General features: G+C 40.7%; 1 protein-coding gene across 1 annotated transcript; it reads left to right on the top strand.

Moving 5' to 3' along the window:
* Positions 1–23,592, top strand: LOC148038911 (pyruvate dehydrogenase (acetyl-transferring) kinase, mitochondrial-like). The gene is made up of 6 exons (XM_087675503.1): positions 1–582; positions 21,491–21,749; positions 21,845–22,025; positions 22,107–22,254; positions 22,320–22,530; positions 23,374–23,592. Exons 1-6 carry the CDS (start codon positions 340–342, stop codon positions 23,430–23,432), a joined length of 1,101 nt encoding a protein of 366 aa, XP_087531629.1. The 5' UTR covers positions 1–339; the 3' UTR covers positions 23,433–23,592.
* The last annotated feature ends 404 nt before the right edge of the window (positions 23,593–23,996 follow it).

Genomic DNA, 23,996 nt, shown 5'->3' with positions numbered 1-23,996 from the left:
GACAATAACCATACAGCCCAATTAAGCGAAGTCGGCCCCGCCCCTGCGCTATATGCCACGCTTTTGTCGGGAGATTCGCCACTTAAACATTCCCCTCGTTTATTCTCGTCAGTGCTTGCGCTTTCAGCAAAACCGCTATCTAAGATTCTCGAGTCGCCTGGCGTTTCGTTGGCCTGTTAAGGCTCTGTGATTCGTTCATGCAATCGGGCCTTATAATATAAATAACACCAGATGGTCATTTTTGACAAAACAAACCTTCTGTTACTACTTGTTTATACACATGATTTGTAAAACGCTCGGAATCCAATTTGGATTGCGAGTTCGATTGAGCCATAGACGATGATGGCTGGTAGAAGGCTGGCTGAGACGGTTTCAAGGCAATTTGCAGACGATATACAGAGATGCAGCACGAAGAGGCAGACCGGGGTCAGCCTCAAGTATATGATGAACTTTGGCACAGAGAAGAACCTGCTTCTGTCAGCTCAGTTTCTGCACAAGGAGCTGCCCGTCCGCCTCGCCCACCGTGTCATTGAGCTCGAGAACCTGCCGCATGGCCTTTCCATCAAAGCTCCGGTCCTCCGGGTGATTAAAATTTTCCTCGGTCTCTTTTAAAAGTTTTCTGCATTTAATAGAGTCTGGCTAATTATATTACTTAAAGTAATCTTGGTAGTATATGGGCAGCCGTCTTTTTTCAGGTTTGTCTTGCCACTACCTCTAGACCTCCACGCTGATGGCTGTTTGGTACTGTCTAAATCCACGTGCATTGTCAACCTAGAAGGTTTTGCATCATATAGGTGTGTATAGCAGCTTTGCTCAATTGTAGACAGGGGATGGTCAGAGTTTGTATCCTCAATTCTACAGGTTGGTGGCAAATACAAGTGGAGATGGCCTCTGCACTTGGCTCCTTTGGTGATTTTTCAGTGATTGTTGGCATGCTATGGGTAGGTAATTTTTTCCATTTTAATTGGGACTTGACTACTGCAATGTAAACCTTCATTGTCCCTTTCCTGTTGCTATCAGGGCTACATAACCTCAAACAAAAATTCAGTCATACAAAGCCAAAATGTAAATATTTAGGCTGGTTTTTGTATCCTGCAAGACAACCTGTCATATGTTTTTGGTGACAGTGTCAGATGCTTAAGTTGTGGATGCCTTTCCCTTAAAGTGTGGCATATCACCTTCAATCACTCCACCTTCTTATCTTTCAGTCTTCTGACTAGTCTGGGCTCTTTCAACTTACATCAACCATTACATCAGAGTATCTTATCTTGTGATCGTCCTAGGGAACTGTGGTTTGAAATACATATTGTCATGGATCCTAATGCTAATACACTCACTACTCTTGCTTCCCAGCTTCCCTTGTCAAGGGTAGGTTGTGCTGAGTACATATTACATTGATAAAGAAGTCTCCGTTTAATTCAAGCTTCTTAGCTGCAAGATTAGATCCATGGCTTCATTGGCTACTAGGATCAGATGAGCAGTGAACTGTTTGCTTGATGAAATGGTGGTGATGTCCCAGATTTCCAGCAAATCACAGCAAGCAATAATTTTACATAAAACGAAATTAATACACCTGATTGGCCCCAAAACTAGCACCCCTTGCGGTAGTTTTTTAGATTGCATTCCAAGATCTTGTAGTACAACTGAGATTAGGAATGACTTTGGAAGATGGAAGGCGTTGCCACAAACTCGAGAGATAACACACTTGAGTCTCCACTTCCTCTATTGATAGAGCCAATTGTCTTATAAAATTTGGAATAAATGGCTGTCCGGATGACTAGCAGCAAAATTGTGAGAGTGTGGAATGGATGAAGAAATCTGAACACTGGAGAGAGAAGGGAAGAAAGAGACTGAAATGAAAGCAGAGAATAGAAGGAAAAATCTGCACTGATCTGAAAATGGGATGCTGAATACAATCTGGACTGATCAGTGCATGCATTTAGCCCAAGGTGTTAGTAAGGGCAATGGATCAGGCTGATGATGGAGGAAGTATGCAGGCCGACAGAGATAGAGTGCTGGAAATTTGCAAAATGGAATGGAGGGAGGCTGACTGGGGGCTGCTATAAATAGCAAATGCCCGAGAGGATGGGCAACCTGAAGTCAGCTGCATTAATTGCAGCCAACCTGATGCAGGCAGCTGCAATTAATGCAGCTGACCTGCTAAATCAGGTTGTCCCAGCCTCCTATAGTGTGAACTGGAACTGGTTCTACTGAAATTGAAATGCATGGGAACCAGTTCAGTCTTTGGCAGTGTGCACACACTAAAATAAACTGAAAACTGAAATACAGTGAAATGCTAGGGCAGAAAACTGAAATGCATAAACAGTCAAACCTCCTTTGTCTCCATCAAACTTTTGAGTGTTTGAAGACCTAACAATCTCATGTGAGGAAGCAAAGAATCATGAGATAGGCTTTGTGAAGAGATCTGCTACATTGCCCTCTGTGGGACAATAGACCACTGCTAGCTTAGAATCCATGATTTGCTCCTGAATATAATGGTATTGAACCTCTACGTGTTTTGTAGGGGCATGAAACATGGGGTCCTTTACTAGAGCCAAGGCACTCTGGTTATCCACATGTAGCATTGTGGGTCATGTCTATGGAAAGCCAATCTATGCCAACAATTGACACACCACCTCCTATGTGATAGAGTAGAGGGCACGATACTTAGCCTTTGTAGAAGGTAAGGCCATAGTATGCTGCTTCTTGCTGCTCGAAGAGAGAGTTCTTGGTCCAAGGAATAAAGTTGAACCTATAGTGGAGCATGGAGTGTTGACATCTCCAACCCAGTTAGAGTCACTCCAACGTGCTAGAGTGGCTCCCTCTCCATATATGATCCTGTAGGATTGGGTCCCTTGTAGATAGCACAGAATGCACAAAGTGGGGTTCTAGTGAGCTTGCAAAGGTATATTCATGAAAGAAAAGAGTGGCACCAAAAAAGAAATATCCTGTTGTACATGAATGAATCGGATCAAAGAGTCAACAAGGCACATGTAATGGGTAGTATTTGGAAGGGGATCACCTATAGTAAATAATTTGGAGTTGGGGTCCATGGGGCATAAAATCGGCTTACATGTGTCCATATCAAACACTTAGAGACTCTTGGATATGTACATGTGCTAAGAAAATACCTCAGGCCATTTGATAGATCTCCAATCCAAGGAAGAAATGGCGGATGCCTAAATCAGTCATATCAAAATCTTGGCCCAAGATCTACAACATAATTCACCTCTTATGTGTGGCTATCTATGATGATCAAATCATCCACATAGACCATGACCAAGACATATCCCTAACCCTCCAATTAATAATAAAGGTTGGGGTCATCTAATGGTCTGAAGCCACTCTTGAAGCAAGAACGTAGTAATATGTTGGTACCAAGCTTGGAGAGCTTGCTTCGGGCCATAGAATGCTTTCTACATGTGATAGACATAAGTCTCCTTTTTGAGCACATGGAAGCCTAGAGATTGATCAACATAAATCTCGTGTGAGACACCATTCAAGAAGGCGGACTTCTTGTACATTTGATAAACGGGCCAAGGAAAAAGGTTGCAAGAGCCAAGATTGCTCGAATAGTAGACATGTAGGCGAGCGAAAGTCTCTGAACAATCTAGCCTTGACCTTTGAGCAATAAGGGTGGGCAAGGCAAAAGAGTAGGAGGGGGAGGAGTCCAAGATGAAGTAGGGGTGGCAATTGGAATCTTGGAAGGTAACGGTAGTGCTTTCAATGGAAGAGGAATCAAATAAGATCCACTTGAAGGATAAGCACCATTGGAGGAAGGGTCGTAGACCATAGCCTCATCGAACACAACATCCCGACTCACCTCTTATGGGGTTTGGGATCATAAAGTCTGCATCGTTTGTTACTTGATTGTAACCAACAATGATGTGTTTTTTGAACTTTGCATCGAGTTGTGCATAGGTGACAATACCGAGCATACTCGTGCTATTGGATCCTTTAACTTTTAAAATAAACATGTCCTATCTGTAAAGTGTATTATAAAAAGTCAAATTTCAACCTATATTAAGCAGTCATGATCATGTCTCTCCCTACCAAGCTTGCGGTGGAAGGTTTAGAGCATGTTTTCATGTCATTTGCTTATCTAAAAAAACAATAAATCACACACTATAACATGGAAATGGGCCTAAGCTAAGGCTAAACCTCATGCCTTAGAACCACCATACATTCACAAACACATTTATAAAATTTTGTAATTTTATGGTGTATATAATCTATTTTTTTCCATATAAAATTCATTTTCTTATTTATTTTAAAATCTATTTTTTCCCATATAAAACCCATTTTCTTGATTTATTTTAAATCAATTGATGTATTTCTCAGATTTTTCTGAGTCAACAAATTAAGTCACACTCTAATCCATTTTGACATTCAATTTTATCCCACATGAACACAATTTGATTTCTCAAAATGATAAAAACACCATTTTTCCTTTAAAAATGTACTTTTCGGATTTTTGAAATTTAATAACTCATAATTATGAGTATGAATTCTAAATTTACATGATACAACCTTCAAACATATTGCAACCAATCATCAAACAAATTTTTGTTGCGGCCTTTATGATGATCTAACTGGTAGGAATGTCGATTGTTAGAGTATTGGTCCTCATATGAGCCATCAAGCCTATCAAACTAGAACTCCATTTATCGTTTAAAGTATCTGTACAAACACACAAGAAAATTTGTAGTTGGGGGGTGTCAAAAAATGACGTACCAGCGAGACAGTAGGATTTGTGGGGAGGAACACGGAGTGAACTCGGCAAACATGGAGAAGAGAAGAGAAGAGAGAAGAAACTCTGATGAATGGAATCATGAAGTTCTGAATCATGGAGTGTGTCAAAAGATGACGTACCAGCGAGACAATAGGGTTTGCGGGGAGGAACATGGAGTGAACTCGGCAAACATGGAGAATAGAAGAGAAGAGAGAAGAAACTCTGATGAATGGAATGATGAAGTTTTGAATCATGGAGTGAATGTGATGTAGGGGAACAAGGGTGCCGTAGTACAAGGAAGATGATGAAGACAATCACGAACCACGAACCGCAATATCCTCCTGAAGTGGTGTGAGGGCAGTGGAGAGGCTGGAGAGAAGAGGTGATGGATTGAATAAATCAGCCGTAAAGAATGAGTGAGAGAGTGGCCTATAAATAGGCACAGTTAGTCTAAGATGGTGCCCCTTTTTGGGATTGCAAACCCTAAACGCAAACCCCAAACGCAAAATGCAGAAACACAAAAAACACAAACTGTGGGTGAAGGGTTTTTCAACACCCCCTCTCAAGCCCAAAAAGGGGAATAAGAGAAAAGTGAGATGGAGATGCAATGCAACATACTGAAGAATGCTCATGCAGCAGGTGCCACTTGGACAGTGTCCCTTGTGGGAAAATTGTTCACTTGCCCAAGTGCCCTAGTACAAAGATGATGAAAACATGCAATGCATAGGAGGAATGTCGGACTTTGTGTGGTGCCGAGAACCATAAGGATATGCCCGTACTTGATCTTAGGAGGTGGCTCCATGTGCTGACCAAGTGACCAAGGCAAGAAGAGAAGAGGAGGAATAAGATGCAGAGGATCCCTAAGATCCAAGATTTCCACATGAAAGGTAACCTGCAGTAAAGAACAATGGACAGAGTGAACTGGAGAACGTGAAACTCAACCTCGGGAGAGAAGCCACTAGCTTCGTGCATCCATGCTAGAAGGAATAAGGTCTCGTCACCAAGTCGCGGTTGAAGCTCTGAGGTCCCGATCTAGGTGGTACTCGAAGATCTTGGATATCAGTAGAAGAGATGACTGATTGAAGATAGCCACCCCAAGAAAGTAGAGGATGGGCGAAGAACTTCACGTGGAGTAGGTTTTCCCTTTGAGGTTGGAGGTGGAGGGGTCCCCGCTGAAGTCGAAGAAAAAGTAGATGCCTTCTCTGAGGGCAAAGAAATAACATCCCTCTTTGAAGTAGATAGGGAATCCAAAAACTCATGGATCATGGACTCCGAAATGTTTGATGACGAAGGAAGTGCCATCGGTCGTGCCGAAGAAGGTATCTAGGGTGCTGAAGAGCTCCCAGAGGTAGCCTCTCGAACCTGAGTAGTCGAGGGTTGTCACAACTCTATAAAAACATAATTTGTATAATTTTTCACTAATTTGTCTATATAATGGTTTATTAAAAATTTGTTTCCTTTGCACTAATTGGATATAAAGAAAAGTGCATTGGAGCTGGCCATTGATGAGTGGTCACAGGTTATGGTGGACCCACGCGGTGGGTTAGAGAAAAGATAGTTGACACTTCCACCTATATGGCCTGATTGAGCGCCTGTGACCAGAACTCACGCATATCAGGGTTAGACTCGCACACAGAAAGGATTGATGCCTTGAAGTGTGGGCTAGATCCGCCAGAACAAACAGTTACAATCAACAAGATGGCATGATCATGAAATGCTTGTACAATGTGTATGTGTGGGCTAAAAGCTTGAACTGCACATTTCTTTGCATAGGAAAGTCACATGAAGATTCTAATACCGTTTTTGTGATGTACACGGAAAAAGCTTTCATATGACACCCATATTGGGGGGGTCCCTAAATTTTAGGAGGTCCCTAAATTTTTAGGAGTCTCGAATTAGCCTAAAAATGCTAGTCCTAAAAAATAGGGATGTCATTCTAAAAATAGTAAGTTCTGTACTCTGACTGTGCTTACTAAATTTGGTTGTTTCTATTCTTGACAGTATTCAGCCCAAAAAGGAAGGCCATAGAGAAGAGACAAGTGTCAAGACACTTGTCACACAAGTTTCCAAGTGTCCCACCACTTGTCACATCTCATGACATGTGGCTGGATACCTGTCTTGTGCTACTCCACTTTCCCCTTTTGTACTAGCTCTTCCCTCTCCTATAAATAAGAGCTCGTTTTTCTTCATTCAGTATCATTTTTCTTTGCTGTAAACTCATGTACAGCACCCACAGATAGCCAGAAACTGGCCCCATCCATCCCCATAATCATCCCCCACTTCTCCATTATCAAATTCCTCCATATTCCCTCTTCTATCACTGCTGTTTTACAGGACAACAAGCCTGTAAATTCATTACAGCACCTCCTTCTCGAGCTCTTTCTTCCATTTTAGCAACAAGAAGCAAGCCCTATCCATGTACTGCTGTGATTAACGATGGAGAAAGGCTGATTTCCCCTCTTTCTTTTCTCATACTGTAAAGAAATCAGTTCTTATCATTGCATAATAGATAATGCATGTGTGTTTGTACATCTTTGCATGATCTTGTGAGAGTGAGAATTACTTCTCCTCACTCTCAGGTTGATTGTAATTGAGCTCTTCCCTAAGGGACTTGGGTTAAGCAGAAATACATTCCTTCGGGGGGGGGGTTGCCCATCTTCAACCCTCAATCTTGTCTCCATTACTTTTACATTTTCATGGCTGTAATTTTATGAGTAATTTTCATTTTCAGCTTTAAGTGTTCATTCTCTTTTATATTAAATCTAAAAAACAAGCGAATATCATAATTGTTAAGCATACTACGTTGTTCGGGGCGTTTACAGTGGTATTAGAGCTTTGGCTCGGTCCTCACCCCAACACTGGTAGTGCTTACAATTATAAGTTTGTTTGTTTTCAGCCCTTGCATTAGGTGCTTGAGCATATTTTTCTTAGAGTCTCAATGGATCAGTCGAGTGCTATCCTTCAAGCCATTTAAAGTCTTAGAGAGGAGAATCAGCAAATTCGTGACCAACTTCTCAAACTAGAAAAAGTTGAGAATCCTAAAGAATTCAAGGAAAGAAGCCCATCTACTTCAAGGAGACAAAGCCATATCAATGAAAGGAGCCGATCAAGAAGTCCAACTACTTCTAAGAGGCAGTCCCATTCTACTTCAAGACAAAGAAAGAGATCGCGTCGAAGCTCATCCTCTTCTTCAAAGTCATCTGGCGTCTACTCTGATGGACCCTCTTCTAGTGACGAAGAGTCACACCCTTCTCGTGGAAGACCTCATCATCATCAAAGGCGTTGACATTCTTCACCCTCGTCTCCATCTTCATCCCCATCAAGCACTTCATCATCTTCAACCTCAAGATCCGGGTATGGACGAAGGCATAAGAAGAAGAAAAAGACTAAGTCACTATCTCAACTTGAAAAGAAGATCAAGTTCAGTATGTATGATGGTTCCCGAAATCCTGATCTTCTTCTGTAGTTTATTCGTCAATTTCAAATTTTATATGGTCGTGACAAGTATAAAGAAAAAGAAAAGATTAAGTTTGCAGCTTTACATTTAATCGACTTAGCCCATACTTGGTGGACGGGGTTGGAATATGATCATGCTGCCCCAAAATCATGGCGGTTCTTTGTTCGCATGATACAAAGTCAATTTCTTCCTGTTCATTTCAAAAGAGATGTAAAAATGGAATGGGATCGGCTTTGGCAAAGGAAAAATGAGTCACTTGGTGACTATACCAAGAGTTTTTGGAAGCTACTTTTGAAGGTCCAACATTTCAAGAAGATCAGCAGTTCGGAAAAGCTTAGGAAGTTTCAAGGAGGTTTGCATTTTAAACTTCGTACTGCTCTTAATCATTATCATTGTTCTAGTCTCAGGGAACTCATTGACCATACTGAGACATGGGAAATGGAGCACAATGGCAACAAATCATTCCAAAAGAATGATAAGAAGAGAGTAGCTGATGATGAGGAGCATTCAGCTCCAAGTGAAGGACAAAAACAGCGGCAAAAGTAGCTATCAAATCAAAAGAAGATGAAGCCCTATGCACCTCCTAATGCTCCTCAATTTCGCTCCAATCTATACCCACAAGCAAAGCAACTTTCCGAAGAAGAAAAGCAGCGCTTCATGAAAGAAGGGAAGTGCTTTAAATGTGGACAAACAGGCCACATAGCGAAGCAATGTCCAAACAAAGGACAAAGCAAGGTTTCTGACAACAAGCCTAAGTCGCCAGTGAAAATCAATGCTATCAGTGATGTAGTTGCAAACACAACTCACACTCCAGAGATGCGCAAATTATTAAAAGCTTGGGGACAGTTGCAAGGTAAGTAAGCGCTATTCTTGATAGATCTTGGGGCGAATGAAAATATCATTTCCTTGCAATTAGCTAAAGAGCTTGGATTAAAGAATGAAGAGACGGACACTCCGGCAGAAGTTCACCAAGCTTTAAATGTTGATGAAGGTGACACAGTGAAGACTGTGACACCCTACATTGGCAAGCTCAAGTTTCAAATTCAAGGCTACAGTGACGAAGATACCTTCTGTATCGGAGACCTTGATGGTTGCGATGTGATTCTTGGCATGCCCTGGAATCATAGAGTAGATTCAACCATCTTCTCTCAGAAAAAGAAGATAGAACTCACCAACAAAGGCAAGAAGTACGAGATCCAAGCTGGAGTTTCTGGAGACACCATACCTATGGTAAGCCATATGCAAGTCTCTAGAGCCATTAAGGATTGTGTTCAATGTTGTTTGCTTTATGTCACTGATGTAAAAGATAATATGAATGCTGAAAACCAAGAGCGACTTCAGCTCTTGGAAAAGTATAAAGATTGTTTTTCGGAAGATCTTCCTTATCAGCTTTCCCCAAAAAGGCCAAAAGACCATCATATTGATATTATCCCGGGCAGTTCACCTCCTAATATAGCACCATAGTGTGTGAGCTGTCCTCAACAAGAAGAAATCAGAAAGCAAGTCAAAGACCTACTCAACCGTGGGCTAATTAGGCTAAGTAGCTCACCATTTTGTTCACCGGTTCTTCTTGTTCAAAAGAAAGATGGCATATTCAGGATGTGCATTGATTATCGAGCCTTCAACAAAATCACTGTGAAGAATCGGTTTCCTATTCCCAGAATTGATGACATTTTGGATCGTCTAGGAGGCTCAAAGGTTTTCAGCCGCATTGATCTAAAGAGTGGTTATCATCAAATTAGGGTAATACCACAAGATGTACACAAAACTGCTTTCTACACTTCATACGGTCTTTATGAATTCTTGGTGGTTCCTTTCGGATTAACCAATGCACTAGCCATCTTTAATCGAATGATGGAGCGCATTTTTAGAGAGCATCGACAATATGTCGGTACTTTCTTTGATGATATTCTTGTCTTTAGCAAGAATGAAGAAGAGCATCATCAACACTTGGAGATTGTTCTACAATTACTTCAACAAAATCAACTCTTGGTAAATGGTAAAAAGAGTGAATTTTTCATGCATAAAATAAATTACCTTGGGCATGCCATCTCTTCTGAAGGGATTCAGATGGATCCTGAAAAGATCAAGATAATCCAAAAATGGCCTCATCTTCATGATGTATATGAGGTGCGATCGTTTCTTGGCTTATGCTCTTATTACCGCCGCTTCATCAAGCATTTTGCACAAATGGCTTCTCCACTTCATGACCTTACAAAGAAGAAGACCTCTTTCCAATGGAAGGAAAAAGAGAAGGCAGCCTTCATAAGGCTGAAAACAGCTCTTACTTCTGGACCTGTTCTTATCATTCCAGATCTGGTAAAACCATTTGTGGTGGAAGCAGATGCTTGCGGTGATTGTATTGGTGCAGTGCTAAATCAAGAAGGCCATGCCGTAGCCTTTGAAAGCCGCCGTCTAAATGATGTGGAGAAAAGGTATGACATTTATGAAAAGGAGCTCTTAGCAGTGGTTCATGCTTTGAAGATATGGAAACATTATCTTTTAGGCAATGAATTCCTTATTAAAACTGATCACCAGAGCTTGAAGTATTTCAAGACTCAAAAGCATTTGCAAGAGAAACATGCAAGATGGGAAAATTTCTTGTCTATGTTTCATTTTCAAATTATGTACACTCCAGGGAAACAAAATGTAGTTGCTGATGCACTTTCTAGAGTGCCTCGCATTGCAACTATTATAGTGGCTCATCATGAAGATTTTCAAACGATGAAGAATACTTATGATGAAGATACTGATTTTGCAGCAATTTGGTCAAATTTACAGCAAGGAGGTTCTCATCCAGATTATTTCATCAAAGACGGTTACCTTCTCATGAACAATCGCCTTTGTGTCACTCTTCCTGTTCAACAAAAGGTGCTTAAAGAAAGTCATGAACCCCCTTATGTAGGGCATAGAAGGAGGGCAGCCACTCTAAGTGCAATTGAGCGCTACTTTTACTGGCCAACATTACGAAGAGATACACATAATTTCATTGAGGCTTGTCTAGTATGCCAAAAATCCAAGTATGATAGCAGAAGATTCCAGGATTGTTGCAACCTCTTCCAGCCCAAAGATCCATGGGAATCTATCACAATGGATTTAATCTCAGGTATTCCAAGCACATCTCAAGGTCATGATATGATTTGGGTCATAATTGATCGATTCAGCAAAACAATCACATTTTATTCCATGTCATAAAACATTGAAATCCGCACAAGCTGCAAGACTTTTCATTCAACATATCTTCAGATTGCATGGTATGCTTTCTGAGATCATTTCAGATAGAGATTCCAAATTCACAAGTAACTTTTGACGTGCTTTATTTGAGAATTTGGGAACCACTTTAAAGTTCTCCTCAACTTTTCATCCTCAAATTGACGGCCAAACAGAGGTGATGAATCTCACTCTTTTGGATATGTTGAAAGCTTATGTTAGTGAACATAAGTCACAATGGGAGAAATATCTTCCATTATTGGAGTTTGCTTACAACAATACAGTGCACTCATCCACAGGGAAAGCTCCAAATGAAATAGTACAGGATAAAGTGATTCCTCCTCCAATTATTCGCACTAAAGATAAGATTTTTGTTGCTGATGAGTTTACTTCAGATTTAAAAACAGCAGTGGATATTCGAGCCACTATCAAAGTTGCCCAAGAGCGACAAAAGAAGCAAGCAGATAAACGAAGAAGACCTTTGGCTTTTGAAAAAGGTCAATATGTCTTGCTAAAGTTTGATAAAAGCAGGCTCAAACAAGGTTCCGGTCAAAATTCATCTTTTTCAAAGCTCTCCAGTAGATACTTTGGACTCTTCAAAGTGATTGAGAAAATAAATGAAGTTTCTTATCGACTTGAGTTTCCTGCTCATTAGAAAATATACAATGCTTTTCATGTAAGTTTGCTAAAACCTTACATAGGACCAGAACCAAAGGAACCCATTACTGAAGATCTCCCAGAAGTTGAAGAAACAGAGCAACTCTTGGAACCTGAACAGATTTTGTTTCACAAGGATCGAACCACGAGAAGTGGCCTTGTGACACGAAAATTCTTACTAAAATTCAAGAATCTACCCACAACAGATGCACAGTGGGTAGATGAAAAATTCATGAAGGATTACCCAAATATTCTTCAGCCACATCAAGAAGCTTTTCAGGTGAGAACAGCTGAATAAAAGCCAGAGAGCTGTCACAACTCTATAGAAACAGAATTTGTATCCTTTTTCACTAATTTGTCTATATAATGATTTATTAAAAATTTGTTTCCTTTACACTAATTGGATATAAAGAAAAGTGCATTGGAGCTGGCCACTGATGAGCAGTCACAGGTTATGGTGGACCCACACGGTGGGTTAGAGAAAAGATAGTTGACACTTCCACCTATATGGCCCGATTGGGCGCCTGTGACCAGGACTCACGCATATCAGGGTTAGACTCGCACACAGAAAGGATTGATGCCTTGAAGTGTGGGCTAGATCCGCCAGAACAAACAGTTACAATCAACAAGATGGCATGATCATGAAATGCTTGTATAATGTGCATGTGTGGGTTGAAAGCTTGAACTGCACATTTCTTTGCATAGGAAAGTCACATGAAGATTCTGATACCGTTTTTGCGATGCATACGGAAAAAGCTTTTATATGACACCCATATTGGGGGGGTCCCTAAATTTTAGGAGGTCCCTAAATTTTAGGAGCCTCGAATTAGCCTAAAAATGCTAGTCCTAAAAAATAGGGATGTCATTCTAAAAATAGTAAGTTCTGTACTCTGACTGTGCTTACTAAATTTGGTTGTTTCTATTCTTGACAGTATTCAGCCCAAAAAGGAAGGCCATAGAGAAGAGATAAGTGTCAAGACACTTGTCACACAAGTTTCCAAGTGTCCCACCACTTGTCACATCTCATGACATGTGGCTGGACACTTGTCTTGTGCTACTTCACTTTCCCCTTTTGTACTAGCTCTTCCCTCTCCTATAAATAAGAGCTCGTTTTTCTTCATTCAGCATCATTTTTCTTTGCTGTAAACTCATGTACAGCACCCACAGATAGCCAGAAACTGGCCCCATCCATCCCCATAATCATCCCCCACTTCTCCATTATCAAATTCCTCCATATTCCCTCTTCTATCACTGCTGTTTTACAGGACAACAAGTCTGTAAATTCATTACAACACCTCCTTCTCGAGCTCTTTCTTCCATTTTAGCAACAAGAAGCAAGCCCTATCCATGTACTGCTGATCAACGATGGAGAAAGGCTGATTTCCCCTCTTTCTTTTCTCATACTGTAAAGAAATCAGTTCTTATCATTGCATAATAGATAATGCATGTGTGTTTGTACATCTTTGCATGATCTTGTGAGAGTGAGAATTACTTCTCCTCACTCTCAGGTTGATTGTAATTGAGCTCTTCCCTAAGGGACTTGGGTTGAGTAGAAATACATTCCTTCGGGGGGGGGGGGGGGGGGGGGGGTTTGCCCATCTTCAACCCTCAATCTTGTCTCCATTACTTTTACATTTTCATGGCTGTAATTTTATGAGTAATTTTCATTTTCAATTTTAAGTGTTCATTCTCTTTTATATTAAATCTAAAAAACAAGCGAATATCATAATTGTTAAGCATACTACGTTGTTCGGGGCGTTTACAAGGGTGGGGAAGGGTGGGGCTCAAAGCAAGAGGTGGGCAATAGTCATTGTCTCTCAGTGGAGCGGACTAGGTAGCCGAAGAAGAGGAAGGAGTCAAGCAGTCACTCTCTGGAAGGAGCGGATTGACGAGGAGACGGTATTAAACAATCATTGTCTCTCGATGGAGCGGACTGCAGATTCGCAGGTTGTGGAAGCCACTGTACCTGAAAATAAGTGGGAGAAGACTGCCATTGGCATTGCAACGATCTCCAAGAGATAGTAGTGCCAATCGATCCTCCATGTGCTTGAATGGACTTAGTGCGTATCGAATACGGCTTATTGCCTTGAGCATAGTACTCTGATAGCTGATGAAGAATGTTCTTTGTGGCCTAGAAAGGAGAGGTGGCACAAGGAGTTCTTGGTGGAAGACACATACTCCGGGTGGGGTGGGGAGCAAAGGTCGAAGTCGGCAAGCATTGGTGGTGTGTCCGGTGATGCCACTAAAACCAACCTTCCTTCTTGGAATGGGTGGTGATAACCTGATTCTGACAATTGCTGCTGATGCACTTTCTCCTGAAGAATATGCAATCTCCATCACCAAAATGGTCTCCAATGGCTGGGAATTGGCCCCAAAAACTGACAGCAACAGTCCAACACCTCTTTTCAACAGCTCCAAAATGAAAAAACGAGATTTTCCTCTCCCTTCAGCCCTATTTAGCCTTTTCTCACTTGCATGGAAAAGTTTTGCCAAGTGGCAGCTTTCTTAATCCATTTTCAACAATTTTCAGCCATTTAATTAATTTTCAAAATTAATTAACTTTGAAAATTAATTCAGTCCTTAATCCATGCCCAAAAAATTGACCTTGCCCGTCCAAAAATTAATTGGCCAGGCCATTTGCAACCCAAAGTCCCATGCATTAATTAACTCTTGGACAAGCATTAATCCATTAATTAATGCCTAGTCCCTAGTGTCGCCACTGATACTTAATGGCCAATTAATGGTCCTAGGGGTAAACTGTCAACAAGATTCACCTAGAATCTAACAAGTGTAACTTGTTACAACTTTTGCCTTTGACACCCATCTTTTTCACAGGGTCCTTCGGCCTTTAACTGTGAAAAAGTAGCTTGCACCCCACATGTGCAACACATGTGCATCATTTAATTGCACATTTGATTAATCCTTTAATCAAATGTCAATTAAACATAAGCAAAGCATCAAATTTTCGCGTCCTCGTGACAGCCACAGTAGGAGCACCCAATAGTTTGGTCATCTATTGGTAAAGAAGCCATGGATACCAATATGCCTTGCTGAAGAAGGAAGAGGTCAGTCACCATGAACCACGAACCATAATATCCGCCTCAAGGGGCGTGAGGGCAGTGTGAAGCACGAACCGCAATGTCCGCCTCAAGGAGTGGGAGGGCAGTGGAAAGGCTGGAAGTGAGTTGTCGGTGGGGGGAGGATGCAACAAGCAATAAGAGGTTGCAACTAGTAGAAAAACTCAGGTGAGAAGAGAGAAAGACTAAAAATGCAGGAAAAAAAAAGCAGCAACAGTCAATATGTTGAAATCAGCTCTGAACAGTGTGTGATAGGCTAGAAGCAGGCGCCAAACTATTCTAGACAGCAATGGCCAGCTTGGATTGCGATGTCCTCCGTGTTTGGGGTGTGGGCAGCAAGCTGAAATACGTGAAATATGCAAAAATGAGATTGTTTTTTGAATGGAGAGTGATCAGCGATAGTTGCTTTGCCGTAAAGAGCTGCAAACTGCGGATGGAAGGCTGGAAACAGGCGCCAGACTGTAGATGATAGCAAGAGACAGTTGAGACTATGATGTTGCCACTCTTGTTGCAACGGCCAAGAATGCCTTACGGATAAGACACTTTTTAACGGGTTAAATTTCACGACTTGGTCAAACTTCATGCAACAAGTGCTTGTATCTCAGGAACTTTGGGACCTTGTCGTTAGTACCTGGCGGATACTCAATTAGCTCACCCTGATCACATCCTCAATGGAGAGCCAGCAATGCCACAGCTAGTGTTGAGTTACTGCAGGGGTTGATTCTTGAGTTCCACTCTCAATTACAACATTTTTTCCTTGCATTTGAGCGTTGGAGTTATCTCATTGACCACTATGCGGCTTGAGATCACACTCAATGTATCAATCTGAATTTTGAGCTTCAAGAGTTATTATTAAGGAAGGGGATGATTTGAAAGTCAAGTTAGCCGAATATTGGCTCGTCGAGTTTGCCACTACGGACTCCCCGAAGTCAGACGATGATCAAGTCACGTTTTTCTTAAACAAGTTGCCGGACAAATATTTCCATTTTATCTAGCTCATTATCTTACTCGCTAGATTCCCGACCTTCTATGAGTTTGAGTACCAGTTTTTGCGTTACGCAAGTCTGCACAATCAAGTCCACAAGAGGTCCTCCACACACATCCATTTAGAGGGGTGAGGGTGTTAGCAAGATTGTCAGCTCATGTATGAGTTTGTATATGCCAATTGGACTAGGCACACTAGTCATTACTTTAGTGATTTTTTGTGTGGCATTTGTGGCATTTAATGCCAGTGGTCCAACATTAAATGTTGGTTGACCAGTTGCCATATTTGGCATATTTTGGGCCTATGTATATAGTGGCTCCTCCTCCCATTCAGTCATTATCATTATTCAGGTGGTTTTCTTGTTGGAGAGAGGAGCCAGTGCTGATGCCCATGTAGCTAGTGACAGTGACTCATTGTTGTACGTATCATTCTCGTGTTTGGTATGGATTCCATTTCCCAAGCATATCTCTGAGTTCTGTTCCTTTGCAATGTTATTTTGTTTTCTTTCTCTTCTGTCTTGTGTTTAGCAGCTTATTTCAACACTTTGTCTAAGCTTCCATTGCTCTACCACTTCTAACATGGTAATCAAATTGTAGGATCTAGGTTTTTGTTGCGATTTTTCTGTTGATTACAGGTCTTTTTCTCCCCTACTGATCAGGCTTGCGTTTTTCAAACTAGTAACCTGCGTTTTTAGCTTGCACCTAGATTCCAGCCTGCAATCATCAGTTTATTGCATTAAATGCTCCTTGAGCGTGCGTTTTTTATTTTTTTCCCCTAACTTGGCTGGGCAATTGTTTGTATAGGCCGTTTTTGTTATTTTTGGCAATTTTTGATTGGTTTTTCTTCATTTTGTAGCAGTTGGCCTTTGTTTTTAATCAGATTTTCGGTTACACTGCATGTCAACTCTCATTTTGTGAAGTCTTTGCTGTTGGTTTGGCTGTATACTCTCTCTATATATATCTTCTATTCTCTATCTTCTCTTCCTATCCTCTTCAAATGGCTCCTCCGTGCACTTCTACAGATGATAAGTTGCATGGACCTAACTATCTCACTTGTACATGAGATCCACAACTTTACGAGTCTATGTGCCTATTATAGGAAGTATGTGTGTAGTTTTGCTGAAATCGCATCTACATTGCATGCTTTGCAAAAGAAGAATGTACCATTTAGATGGACAACAGTGGAAATTTCAGCAATTGAAAAGTTAAAGAAAAATATGACTTCATATTTGTTCTTGTGTTGCCCAATCTAAGGAAGTCATTTGCGGCTCAATGTGATACCTGTGGAAACAACATTGGAGTTGTTTTAATGTAGGATGGCCGAGTTGTGGCGTATGAGAACCATCTTCACAGTATAGAGAGAAATTTGCAGGTCTATGAGAAAGAGCTCTTGGCTATAATTCATACACTCTCTATGTGGAAACATTATTTGTTAGGAATTGATTTTACAATGTAGATAGATCATCAAACATTGAGGTACTTTCAGATGTAGATAAAGTTGTTAGAGAAGCATATGAGATAGGTAAAATTTTTCTTCATGTTTCATTTTCAGATTATATACATTGATGGTAAAAAGAATGTTGTGGCTGATACATTGTCACGTAAGCCACAAATTTCAGCTGTTAGCATGGTTTATCACACTGAGCTGGATGCCATGAAGGAACATAATGCTAATGATTTATATTTTGCTAATGTTTATGATCAGCTTTGCAATGGCTATAGGCATGACCACTTTGTGTTAAACTTTGTGCTTAGAGATGGGTTTCCTATGGTGCATGAATGACTGTGTATCACAAAGTAGTTGAGGTCTAGAGTGATCATTGAGAGTCATGCTCTTTCGTATGTAAGTCATTGAGGTATTAATGCCACAGTCAAAGTAGTGGAGCATTTCTTTTATTGGCTAGCTTTAAGACATGATTTAGAGTAACTTGTTAGGACATGCATCATATGTCATAAAGTAAAGCATGATAGGCAAAAAATGTTGGGTGTGTTACAGCCCTTGCCTATTCCAAATAGGCCTTGGTAGAGCATTGCTATGGATTTCATTTTTTGAGCTTGTTAGGATACCTACAAGGAATGATGGTGTATGGACTATCATTTACAGATTCAGCAAACAAGCCCATTCATTTCGTTGAGGAAGAAGATAAAGGTAGATCATATGGCATATTTGTTTTTGTAGTACATCTTTAAGTATCATGGTATGCCAAAGTTGATTGTCAGTGATTGAGATTCTTGGATGACCAGCTTATTTTGGAAGGGGTTGTTTGAGAATATGGGTACCATGCTGAAATTCTCATCATCCTTCAATCCACAAACGAATGGTGAGTGTGAGGAGGAAAATTCCATAGCGTTGGATCTTTTGAGGTGCTATGTATTAGACCATAAGACAATGGGAGTACTAGCCATTGGTTGAGTTTGCATATAATAATATAGTGCTAGTTCCATTGTCAAAGCTCCATTTGAGGTTGTTGAGGGTAGAAAGAAGGTACCACCTATTTTGCACACTAAGAGAGAGACTCATTCAGTTGGTTCAGCCGAGAGAGAGAGAGAGAGAGAGAGAGAGAGAGAGAGAGAGGTGTTGTAGATCAGTTTTTTAATCAAAATTCAGTCATTTGCTGTAGGCGGTAGCAGCCAAAGGCCATTGGAGATTGGAGATTAGGCCACAATAGTTTGGTGACTCCTAGGGGTTGTGGTGACAACAGTTGAGAGTTGGCGACAACATTTTTGTGCCTTCAAGCAGCAAGTGATTGCATTTCTTGTTGGTTGGAGCAAGCAGTAGGCAGATTGGAGGGTCTTTCCCGCAAAGAAACTCTGATTTCTCTCTCTTCTCAGTATTCTTTCACCTTCTCTGGCTTATTCTCCGAGTATTTCAACATTTTTTAGCCAATTGAAGGTGTTCTCAGTTAGATTTGGTGGACAACATTAAGAACTTTGCTGCAAAACCCTAAATTTTTGCAAAAATTAAGGTTTATTAGCTAGCTTGGGACCCATGCCAACAGATAAAGGCATTGCATACTGAAATCAGTAGATTAAATTTAAGGAATTATTAGAGATTTTAGATGCTAGCCCATCTCATTTGATTTGGGATAGCATTTTGGCCAATTTGTGATTCAATTTGTACAAGTCCTAGGTGAAGATCAGGGGGAATTTGCCCAAATTGCTTGCTGATTAGTTGTGACAGCAAGAGGCTTTTGAATCAGCGGAGAAGATAAAGCGGAGGAGATAAAGATATCTCAGCTTGTACTCCATCTAATAGCAATAGAAATTAAAGAAATATGGCAAGGGGTGCCAATTTTGGGGCCAATAGGGTGTCCAATGTCCAAGAATGTTATGGTAAAGTTTGCATTTCAGTTTATGCTCATTTATTAATTGCTATACTTAAGTGCTTGATTAGGTTTTACCATCCTCTCCAAGAAGGAAGGTTGGTTTTAGTTTCAGCAATATGCCTTATCAGATCATTTTCCTTTATAGCTCGATATGATTAGGCAGCTTGTGAATGCTTTCATGGGTTGGATAGACTTCCCTTGTAATTTAACTCTTTGTTTTCAAGTCACACTGTCTTCAAGGGATACATGAGCCAATTGTTGGAAAGATTTCTGTGTGATTTTCCATTAGAAGGCTTGGCCTAATTCAAAAGGCTGCTTCTTAATATGCATACAATGTCAAGGCAATATGGGATTTACCATGCTTCAATTACTAGACAATGTTTGCATGCTACAGAGGACATCCCGGCCTTGGTTCATCTACTGTTGCTTGATTCTCCACATGATGCTTTTCTAGTCTCATTATTGGCAAAGCTGGCTGAATTTATTCAATGTTTTCAGTTGCAGTCTTATCTATAGGCTAAGCTCTGGGTAAAATTTTTTCGATCTTTGCATGCATCTCTAATGTGGGAGAATATGGTGCGGTTGCAAAATGCAGATGATCACATGGTCACATGGTCATGGACCCTTGATATATTGTATGTATATATTGGGACTACTTTGCAAATCTCTTGGGTTTGCGGTTGCATGTTTTCCTTTGATTGCTCACACCCATATGGTCTTTTGTACCTTGGTCAGGCATCAAGTTCCATAGGACATGCAAGATACCTTGGCTGATATCCATGAGCGTGAAGTTATTGTCAGGTGGTTGTTTTGGTGCAGTTAGATTTCGAAAAGGTCTTTGATTTCTTGGAATAGTCTTTTTTTTGTGGATCTCATGCAGACCAATGTCTAGGTTAATCTATACCATCAGCATGGGTGCTACATCCCATGTTATGCTAAATGGTGGAGTCATTAAGCCCTTTCCCCTTTCACACTTGGTTCTACAGGGCTGCCCTTTGAGCCCTCTCCTTTTTGCAAAATGGAACATAAGTGAATGGAAATGTAGAGTCCATACTTGACTTTCAAAGTAAAGGTGACTGTAATTTTAGTAAGTAAGAAGGAAAAAGGGCATGTCACACCATGCAAACTCAATGTATTTAACATCTAAAAGGTCTGGCAGATCACACATGACCCTGGTCACCTCCAAGCAAGAGAGCTAAACAGGCTCAACCTCGAGCTTGGGTCCAGTAGCATAACGATCCACACTCATATCAAAAGGGCTGACATCCCATACCACCAGCTCACACCATCTTGGAAGGGGCTTAGAGTCCCAGTGTGGTGATCACACCAAATGTTGTACAAATGAGCCCTTGTGTCCCCTTTTTACAGGATTCTCCCTTCCTAGTCTAAGAGTGCATTCACATCCAGTCACAAAGTGAGCCAAAAGATGTAATAAGTGCTGTTACTGCCAATTTCTGGATGTCCAAGCATGTAACATGAGGTTTAGTGCTCCTAGAGCTTCATGCTGCAGAGGGGATGCAGATGTTGACAGCAGTAGCAGACAAACACTGGAGTTCATAGGTGTGTTGCTTCTCCCCCTTTATTGTGAGTTCTCTTTCTGGAATTTCCATTGGCTGATGGTTCTGTCCTGAATCCCAGCGAATGCAAGCAGGTTACTCAGTCAGCTGATATTCACAATTAGTAAGCATTGTTTGTGCTTATCTATGCCCATCCTGAAGCCACTGGCCAAATTCAGACAGTGCGGAGAAGATTTCAAGCCTAAGCATTTTGGCATTAGATACATGATTAGGGACCTTTTTGTGGTGGGTGTCAACTAGGGAATCGAAATACATTTCATAGTGAGGGCATTTTCATTTGTAAATGTGACAATTGACACTGTACTTCTTACATGCTTCTAATGAGAATAATTGAAGAAGATTTTCTGGTGTTAAATAGTCAAAGTACTGATCCTCGGCTGGTGTTGTACCTATGAAGTCTGTTAAAAGGTTAGCAGCATGCTAGTAACGCTGAATCAAAGCAAATGATGATGTAATTTCTCCTTATTCAGGTTCGGGATTGGTACGCTGATTCATTTCGAGAATTGCGAGATTTTCCAGAGATACTTGATGGTGCAGATGAGCTAAAATTCACAGACTTGATACATCATATCAAGTTGCGTCACAAAGATGTTGTGCCCACCATGGCCTTGGGAATCCAAGAGCTCAAAGAAGAGTTAGGTCGCAGGGTGGGTCTTAATGAGCTTCCTGAGATTCATCAATTTCTTGATCGGTTCTACATGTCACGAATTGGTATACGGATGCTTATAGGTATGTGCTTACAGGTGCCTCTTCTGTGCTCTCTCTGTACAATGGCTGGGGATGTATTTTGAAGGAGGAATTAAATGCTGGTTTGTGTATCTCAGGCCAGCATGTTGCCTTGCATCAGCCCAATCCACCACCAGGTTTTGTAGGCCTTATAGGCACATGTGTATCTCCAGTAGCAGTTGCTCAGAATGCGATAGATGATGCACGATCAGCTTGCATGCGCACATATGGGAGTTCTCCTGAGGTGCATGTATATGGGGACCCGAGCTTCACCTTTGCGTAAGTATGTTCAGAATATGCCAATGGACTGCCATTTTAGCAGCTCTTTCAGCTTACCATCTTACTTTGCTATAAGTGCAGATATGTACCAACACATTTGCATCAGATGATCTTTGAGTTGGTTAAGAATTCACTTCGTGCAGTTCAAGAGCGGTATGCTGATACAGATCAGGATTGCCCTCCAATCAGGGTTGTGATAGCTGATGGTCTTGAGGATGTTACGATCAAGGTATGATAAGGCCGTGGGTAGAATATAGGCATATTGATATTGCACTACTAATGGCATGTTCACAGATTTCTGATGAAGGTGGTGGAATACCTAGAAGTGGAATTTCAAAAATATGGACATACCTCTATACTACTGCAAGGAGTCCTGCTCTAAATGGTGGGCAGCTTCAAGCAGCAGCACCCGTGATGGCTGGATATGGATATGGTCTTCCGATCAGTAAGCTCTATGCAAAATATTTCGGAGGTGATCTTCAAGTTATTTCTATGGAGGGCTATGGTAAGTACAAAGTTTTCGTTTGAAATGGTTCATCTTTGGAGGTTTATAGCACAGCATGCTCTCCCATCAGTTGATTCAGTCACTTTACACCTATTGAGAGCATGAACCAACATTTGCTTCTGCTTGACACCTTTTACTGCATGTGGCAACCTATGCTTCTAACATTTTACTTCTGTTTTTGTGTATGTTTGAAGTGCTTTCTTCTGTAGTCCCTACTGGTGGCCCTTGTCTTGTTGCTTTTTCTGCATTTGATGGATGCAATAGACATGTGCATGTAGTAAAGAAAACAACTTGTAAGATCTCTAAGCATTGGAGTGTTTTACTACATGGCCTGAATATCAGCCCATTGTAGGCCTCAGACACATGAATCACAATCCTGTGTGAGACAGAAAGGGATGGTGAGGATCATAACAAATAGTCCCCAGCCATTACTCTAGTTTTAGTCCTTTCCTAAGAAGATTTCATAGATCAACTCACAGGGGGTAAGATGCTTTGACATGTTTTAGATGCCTAGTTATGGAACTGTTACGCAGACATACGGGTTATTTCAAGTAAATACATGTCTCTTTTATAAAATCTTTGGTAATGCTTGAAAGCCTTGTAACGCCTTTTAATGCTGTTCTTTGCATGCAACTGGTCCTGATCATGACTAGGATGCCAATTAAATATGTAATGTGAGAGACTTTCGTCAGTCTGTGCAAAATGGACAAAATTTGTGCATTGTCCACTTAGTCCAAGAGTCCATGTCTGCCAAAAAAGTGCAACATTGTTCTTGCCTCATTTCAGTGTATGCTATAGTATTTGTGTGCTGTTGTTTATGTGCTCTCATGTCTATGTATGCAGGAACAGATGCTTATCTTCATCTGAACAGGCTAGGCAATGTTCAAGAGCCACTTCCATAAGAGTTGCTTTCCTACAAATGGCTTATCTCCATTTTCCCCCCCAAAATGCACACATATGTTCCATGTTCATTATTAGAAGACAAAGGAACGTTTGATTTAAGGGGTTAACAATATCAAGCTGTGACAAATCACACAAATTTCAAGATCACGTTGTTTTCTTGTTGGTTTGTTCTTATTTTTAACTCACATAATACAATGTACACTAAGTAAAGATAAGATACAATATAAAAGAAAGGGTCTATTAAGTCAAATAGTGCATGATTGACTATACTAATCGAGTGGCATTATAACAAAGCTAATTGTAAATAGGTTTAATAAACCAAATATAAAAAATGATTAGTTAGTAGTCATGTAAAAATCATAATGAACACCATTTTAAGTGTAGATACGTCGACCTATCTAACCAAGTAATCCATCATCAATGTTTGCGTGTGTTGAGCATGTCATCTCAACACTTCTATTGTAGCTCAATGATATCTTTGCAATTCTTAAGTGGGCTTTCAAATTTTCAAAGCTTCTATACACCCATACATATGCCATATTAATCTCTTCTATAAGTATTTC

This window comes from Lygodium microphyllum, chromosome 3 (assembly GCF_053477565.2).
Source record: "Lygodium microphyllum isolate KBCC chromosome 3, Lygodium_microphyllum_v1.1.10, whole genome shotgun sequence".
Lineage (NCBI taxonomy): Eukaryota > Viridiplantae > Streptophyta > Polypodiopsida > Schizaeales > Lygodiaceae > Lygodium > Lygodium microphyllum.
Note: the sequence above shows the minus strand (reverse complement) of the source record. Positions and strands in the feature narration are given on the sequence as shown.

Coding starts and splice junctions, on each gene's coding strand:
- LOC148038911 (XM_087675503.1), top strand. CDS start 340: ATGATGGCTGGTAGAAGGCTGGCTGAGACGGTTTCAAGGCAATTTGCA. Junction 583..21,490: donor TCAAAGCTCCGGTCCTCCGG/GTGATTAAAATT, acceptor CTCCTTATTCAG/GTTCGGGATTGGTACGCTGA. Junction 22,531..23,373: donor TATTTCTATGGAGGGCTATG/GTAAGTACAAAG, acceptor CTATGTATGCAG/GAACAGATGCTTATCTTCAT.